The sequence below is a fragment of the Sinocyclocheilus rhinocerous genome, unplaced genomic scaffold (assembly GCF_001515625.1).
Source record: "Sinocyclocheilus rhinocerous isolate Xijiao unplaced genomic scaffold, SAMN03320098_v1.1 scaffold722, whole genome shotgun sequence".
In the NCBI taxonomy this organism is placed as follows: domain Eukaryota; kingdom Metazoa; phylum Chordata; class Actinopteri; order Cypriniformes; family Cyprinidae; genus Sinocyclocheilus; species Sinocyclocheilus rhinocerous.
Window position 1 is genome coordinate 568,862 of NW_015638934.1, and position 7,411 is coordinate 576,272.

The 7,411-nt window shown below is 39.5% G+C and overlaps 1 protein-coding gene across 1 annotated transcript in view; it reads right to left on the reverse strand.

Annotated features, from left to right (window-relative positions):
• The window catches only part of LOC107750093 (uncharacterized), a 35,376-nt gene that overhangs the window by 20,884 nt on the left and 7,081 nt on the right, over nt 1-7,411 (reverse strand). The window contains exons 2-3 of the mRNA XM_016565361.1: nt 4,247-4,278; nt 1,653-1,685 (exon numbers count right to left, since the gene is read on the reverse strand). Coding sequence (XP_016420847.1) covers nt 1,653-1,685; nt 4,247-4,278 — 65 coding nt within the window. The remainder of the gene's footprint in view (nt 1-1,652; nt 1,686-4,246; nt 4,279-7,411) is intronic.

Sequence of the window (7,411 nt, forward strand, 5' to 3'; positions counted from 1 at the left end):
GCTAAAAAACAGCTAAGACCAGCCTGACCTGCTAAAAAAGTGGCCAAAACCACTTTAAAGCCAGCTTTTTAGCTGGTTTTTTTTCAGTAGGGAGTTGTTAAGCTTTGCTATAGCAATAGACAGCTTAAATACACCATAAGTCTTATTGTATAAAAGTGAAAGTCAATGAAAGTCTATGGGATTTTAGGTGGTTTTGATAGTCAGGTTTATGAAAACCGTACGCTGGATCAGTTAGAAAAGATTTAGCACACCGAGTCAGACCAGTCTGAAGGTCTGGGCCGAGTTTGGTGGTTATAGCTTTAAAGCTCTAGGAGGAGATAGTGTTTAAATTTTGGCTCAGAAGAATAATAATAAGTTTAAATAGTAGATCAGTAAGTTGGCTTTCTCAAGCCAACTTAATTAAAAAAAAACAGCTGGCAAAAGGAACACTAGTTGAAAAGTTGAAAGTGTAAATGAGGTTTGACAGCAGCCTGGACATTTTACCCAACAGCTCCTCTCAAAACACAAATCATACATGTTTTAGAGTGAGCAGATGACAGATCTCTATCTCTAACTCTTACTCTATCCCTGTGCTGAAAATCTTCAGCTAATTTGGTCTAATCGGCTTGTGAGTGCCAGACAATGCTTGTAAATCTGCCATTATGCTGTATTATGGATTCAATCTTTTTATCAACTTGTTTTCAATCAGCAGTATTTCTGTTTGAACTGGCTGATCATAGACTTCACTGATCTGAGCTGAGCTCATGCACCGCAGTTTCTGAGTGAAAGAAAAAAATGTAGATAATTTGGAAATATTCTCTCAAAATCTGAGGGAATTACCAATATTTGTAAACAATATAGCATAACAAGAAATTCATAAGCACTGTTTTTGTAGACTGGTCATTTTTGACAAGGAACACCATGAGTGTGTAACAAAGTAGGAAGAAAATCCCACAAAAAAAGTACAAAGATTATCAAAAAAAGAAAAGAAAAAAAAAGTCAGTAAATTTTAGTCCAATGCAATAACATTAACTAGCGCTTTTAGGAAAATCCTCTCTGGGTCAAAATGCACATTATAACAAATATTCAATTATAGTAACAAGACAATTTCTCTTTTGGAAATTAATATTTAGCAGTAAAGCACTGAGTCTGAAAATATACTTTTATTAATAATGGTAACATCTGCAAAGTGGGTAAAAGCCCAGTTTGAGAAAACTTTTCAAAATTCTAATGACTCTACGGCCCTCGTATTTTCTCTTATTAAACTTTACCATTGCTCTTCCATAGAGTCATACACGGATCATGTCATGTCACTACCATGATATATGTGTGACGTTCCTCCTGACTGCTGTGCTTCACCATTACACAATCACTGCTGCACAAAGAGTGGAGCTCTTATTAAACCCAAGCGGTCATTGTTCCATCCTAAACAGCCATGTTTTCATGTTATCATTTGTGTGTTATTTGTCTTTTGTTGGAGGGAACAACAGATTCACACATTTGTTATGACGTTATGAAAAATGCTGATGCCAGTCTGTGGACTCTGTCATGTACGGAATGATAACTTCATCTAGATGGAATATTTACAGTCTGTGAATTCTTCATATGCTACTCAACAATTCGTGCCTTAGTAAATCAAACCGCAGACATGACTTTCAATTGAATTCACGCACCTGCACTGCTGTGAGAACTTTCAGCAGGATGATCTGTTAAACAGAAAACAGAAACACGGTTCATGAACTCATAACCTCACCCTTTAAAGCTCACCTGATTCATTCGGAAGAGAATATTTAATTAAAAACAACAAAAATTAACCAGAAATCACACTGATTGTACATTAGGTGCTCTGGTCCTTTTGTGACCACTGGAGGTCACTGTTTTTGTGTTTTATTAGTTCTAGGACTCTTATTATTGAGTCTGGTCTTCCTGTTTCCTTTTGTAATGATAGCATTCTCTCTCTCTCTGTGTTCCTGACTCTCGTGTTACTTTTAGTGTTTTGACTTGTATATAGAGTTGCTCTTGATTTGCTTTTGCAGTTCTCCATGTGCCACCTGATACAATGTATAAATGCAGCTTTAGTGCAGTAATCTGGTATTTTTTAATCTTAATCAGACTGGTCAATGATACGCTGCATGGTCTGATGGTGAGTAAAGACAGCTTTGGTATTACAGTCAAATAATGTAATTCAAACAATGAAAGGAACATGTCAAACATTAAAGGCAGGTTCAGGATTTAGTTTGGGTTTAATCAGCAGCCTCACCTTCATTCATCTATAAAGATTAAAGGCACTGATCTGTCCCACTGAACATTTACTGCATTCAGACGCTCTGGGAAACCCCGTCTGTCACTGCAGATACAGAGTCACACTGATCTCTCATACAGCGCCTCCATGGTGAAACTTCACCAAGACTTAATTGTACTGGTTCATTAGAAAGTGTTACATTGGTGTCAGTGGGCTACTGACACATTTTGGTTTTAACATAAACTCATTTCTCTCGGTGTCTGATCTGAGTATGTTGACAGTTCTGGAGTCTCCTCTCTTTTGTGTAAACTAAATACAACACCTTAATGTTGGAGAACCACTTGAATAAGTCGCCTCTAAGGCTTTGTTTGAATGCTGTATGAACACATCCAGCACTTCTGTTACCGGTCTTGATGTTATGTTATGTGTTGTGTTAAGAGTGATTCAGAAGACAGCAGGATTTCTGATTTGAGCAGCAGAGCATCCAGATTGAGACAGATCTGTAAAAATCTGATTGGAATCGCATTTCAAACACCTTCAAATGTGGTTTGAATCAGACTTGGGGGAAAAAATCAGAAAAAATCATCAAATGTGTTTTTTTTTTCTGGATAAAATCTGGAAATACAAAATCAGATTTTTGCTAAGTAAAACATTTTTGTTCCTTAAAGTAAAATAATATATAGTAATAATAATAATATATAATAATAATAAGTATTATATATATATATATATATATATATATGGAGTGTAGCATATGCATATAAAGAGCTTAGTAAGGTTATGCTGACCTCTACTGGACACTGTAGATGTGCAGACATCATGACTGTGTTTACAATCTAAACCAGAGCTTCTCAACCCTCCTATGACTGGAAATGATGTAATTTTCTCTTTTCAAGCTTAACCAGCTTTATTATATTTCATATGCAAATGTCTAAGTCTCTACATCTTCAACATGATCAGTGTTTGCAGTTAAAGCTGTTTTTCACTCAATCTCCTCGTGTCTTCTGTCTCTGATTGAAAATCAGATTTTTGCTAAGTAAAACATTTTTGTTCCTTAAAGTAAAATAATATATAGTAATAATAATAATATATAATAATAATAAGTATTATATATATATATATATATATATATATGGAGTGTAGCATATGCATATAAAGAGCTTAGTAAGGTTATGCTGACCTCTACTGGACACTGTAGATGTGCAGACATCATGACTGTGTTTACAATCTAAACCAGAGCTTCTCAACCCTCCTATGACTGGAAATGATGTAATTTTCTCTTTTCAAGCTTAACCAGCTTTATTATATTTCATATGCAAATGTCTAAGTCTCTACATCTTCAACATGATCAGTGTTTGCAGTTAAAGCTGTTTTTCACTCAATCTCCTCGTGTCTTCTGTCTCTGATTGAGTGTTTTATCCAGTGAAAGCTCTTTTAGTGTAATTGTAGAAACACTTCTCGTGTCAAATCTTGACTGATTTTGATCAAGTAAAGGTCAGAATAACTGCAGTAATATCTCCAGATGAACACTTACTGGACTGAAGCAGCTCAGCTTTACTTGATTCTCCATCAATCATGTTTTAGAGTCTCAAATCTGATCCTCAGGATCTTTTGAGGAGCGTTTGTTTCCAGAAGCTTTACTTTCACTGTTCCTCAGCGGAGGAATGATCTTCACAAGCCTCCAGAACATCTCACATCTTCTGAGGAGCCTGTATTTCTTCAGCTCTCAATCAGCACTGGATTGCATTGCATTATATGTTTTGAAATTGCATATTTGTGCTCAGTTTGGGCCTTTGAATAAATTTTGAGTTGTTTTTTTTCCATGTTCTTCATATTGTATGAACAACAAAGGACTCATGTATCAAATATGACACTCCAAAAAAAGGAGGGGGGGGTTATATTTTGTCTAAAGGTTCAATAAACTCTTCTATTTTTCCTGACTATTATGTCACATGTCAGGCTTTGCAGGGTTAATATAATCAGACTGGTCAGGTTTGAGTAGGGTTTGTGAACACATTGACTCACCCTTCAGGTCTGATGGTGAAACCTCTCCATTCCTGAAAAGAACAAATAAACTACATGTAAATATCAGTTCATAAACATACATGCAAAATCATCTCATTTTAATTTGGATATTTGATACATCAGTCAGGTAGAGCAGGCCTTATGAGGCAGATATAATTCATACAGAACTTCCTATTTGACAAGAAATAACTTGCTACCAATGGAAAGTTACAATCTTGGCCTTCACTTAATGTTATATTTGTGAAATGTACTAATAATTAATTATGGAAATGTACACAACAGTGCACTCATGTCCTGTCAATGTGACAATCTGACAGATTTTACTATTGTAATGACAACCTATTGTCAAGTGCTCAATGAAACAAGCGGCTACATGTTGTGAATTATTCATGTTTTTTGTTATTATACATGTATAAACCTGTAAGGGATACATATACCATTTTACTGGCCCTACACATTATAATAAAGGATGCTGCTGCTGTTGTGTATTTATACAGAACAGCATTGTTGATTAAACAGGAGCGGTCTTGTCGTGTCATTGGCCTGTAATGCAGTAGTTCATGCCGTCATGTGATCCTGTAACATGACACCTGACCCTCACCGCTTCTCCACAAATACATGAACACATGAACCCATCACATTTGAGAAAACATCTCTGCTGTCAGTCTATTTTAGTACAGCGTTCATCAGCATCAGTAGAGTGACACACACGGTTGAGAACCAATAACGCAAATTCACAGCTTATTTTTAAGAGTGTCAGATCAAAGTAGGTGCCATTATTCCTTATTAGAGCCCTATGATTACTGTGATGCGGAACTCACGGACGGAATCATAGAATCCAGTCATAAAAATAAAATTTACAGTATAAAGTGGAATATAACAGAATTTGGTAAATTTAGGATGAATAAATCAAAAGTAGGTCAGTATATTTAATCAACCTACAATTTTGTCTAGTGTCTGTAAATGTTAAATTACAATATTTTTGTAAAAAAACAAAAAAACATTTCATAGGCCACTATTATTGTTAAAATTGACCCTTCGGTGAGAGTTTGATTGACAGGCGATCTGACCAATCATAATGCAGAATCTGCCAAATATTGTCTGACAAACAAACCAGACAGGAGAGTAGATTAACATTGGTGGACTTAAACTTGAAAAATGGTGTGTATTGATGTCTTTCCGTGTTGAAACAAGATACCTTCTGATGTTCATTCACGTTTATTTCATGCTATAACTAGTATAGAGGAGGAGATGATCAATACAGGCAATACAGCGATCTGACATGACACATTAAAGATTGTTTGAATTTCATAAAAATGACAAAATTTGAAAGCTGAGACTTCGTTTCATACCAGAAGTAACCTGCTCTGTCTTGTCTGTTCCATAACAATAGGGGCCTAGCTTTTTTTATCTTTTAATGTGACAATAGATTGTTGGGTTTTTGTACTGTTATACTAAATTATGTTTAACGGGCCGGCAAAATCCCATCACCACCTTCTTGAGGTGCCGCCCGGAAACCGACAATTTATTTGATCGGGCCAATGGTGAAGGGCGATCAGTGACAGACGGTGCGACACGTCGGCTGATCGAAACTGTTTCCTGTCGCAACAAAAATGCAGTGCCTCAACGACACTTGGATCCAAATGTTAGGGCTTCCCCCAGAAGCGACGCGCGCAGTCCCCCTCCGAACGAGGTGAGAAGTGGACAAGGGCTACCTGCTCAAGGACGGGGCAGGCTGAAGAAGCTAGTCCAATATCTACGACTTGCGACCCTTAACATCGGCACGCTTACTGGAAAAACCCGTGAACTGGCCGATTCATTGAGAACCCGGAACGTCGATATCACCTGCATACAAGAAACAAAATGGAAAGGCGCTAAGGCGAGAGACATAGGAGAAGGGTATAAGCTCTACTACTATGGAGTAACAAACAACCAAAATGGAGTGGCGATCATTATCAGTAAGAAGCTGCGCGACAATGTAGTTGAGGTCAGCCACATCTCGGATCGCCTCATGTCAATTAAGATCGACACCGGGTCGGTGATCCTGAGGGTGGTCTCCTGCTATGCCCCCCATATCGGGTGTACTGATGCTGAAAAGGAGGAATTCTGGCACCAGTTCGACGATCACCTTCGATCAATCAACATCAATGAGCATCTCCTGATTGGCGGCGACCTCAACGGACATGTCGGGGCTTCGCGAGATGGGTATGAGCAGATACACGGTGGACAAGGCTATGGGACTCGAAATAAAGAGGGCGGCCAAATTCTCGATTGCACAGAGGCCTACGATCTGGTCGTCGCCAACATGTTTTTAAAAAAATGTGACTCCCATCTTGCCACTCACACCAGTGGCGGACGGTCGACCCAGATTGACTATTGGCTTATACGATGGCACGACTTTAAGCTCGTCATGGATGCCAAGGTGATTCCATCTGAGACCATCGCCTTCCAACACCGGCTACTAACCCTCGACCTCCAGCTGAACCTCGGCCTTCGATCCCATGCCCGACTTACCGGCCCTGAGTAGTTTCTGGGCCGGTACCGCCGATCAGCCCTGCTGAGGTTGAGCTTGCTATCAAAAAGATGAAAAATTGGAAAGGCCCACGGACCCGATGGCATTCCCGCTAAAGCGTGGAAGCTACTTGGACACCGAGGTGTTGACGTCCTCACTCGACTGTTCAACAAGATCATCGTCAAGGGTGCCACTCCCTCAGCATGGGATGCCAGTGTTACAGTCCCGATCTGGAAAGGCAAAGGTGATGTCGGCGAATGCACCATTTACCGCCCAATCCACCTGCTCTGCCACGCCATGAATCAACACTCCACACTCACATTGCCGCCACTGACGATGACCAGCCTGTCTAAACACTCTGGGCAAATGTGACCAAGACGATCCGCGACGCGGCAGGAGAGTGCCTAGGTGTGACTAAGCCAGAATGACGATTCATCAACAAACAGGTCTAGTGGTGGACCGACGAAGTTCAAGAAGCCACGAAGGCGAAGAAGGCCGCGTTTAAGTTGTGGCGTGTCTCGCGGGCGGCCGACGACTGGCAAGCGTACCAATGACTAAAGTCGAAAGCAAAGAAGGCAGTGGCAGAAGGCAGTGCGAACGCTCGCCATCGCTTGACCCTGGACATTGGTCAAGTAATGAATATTAAAGACGCC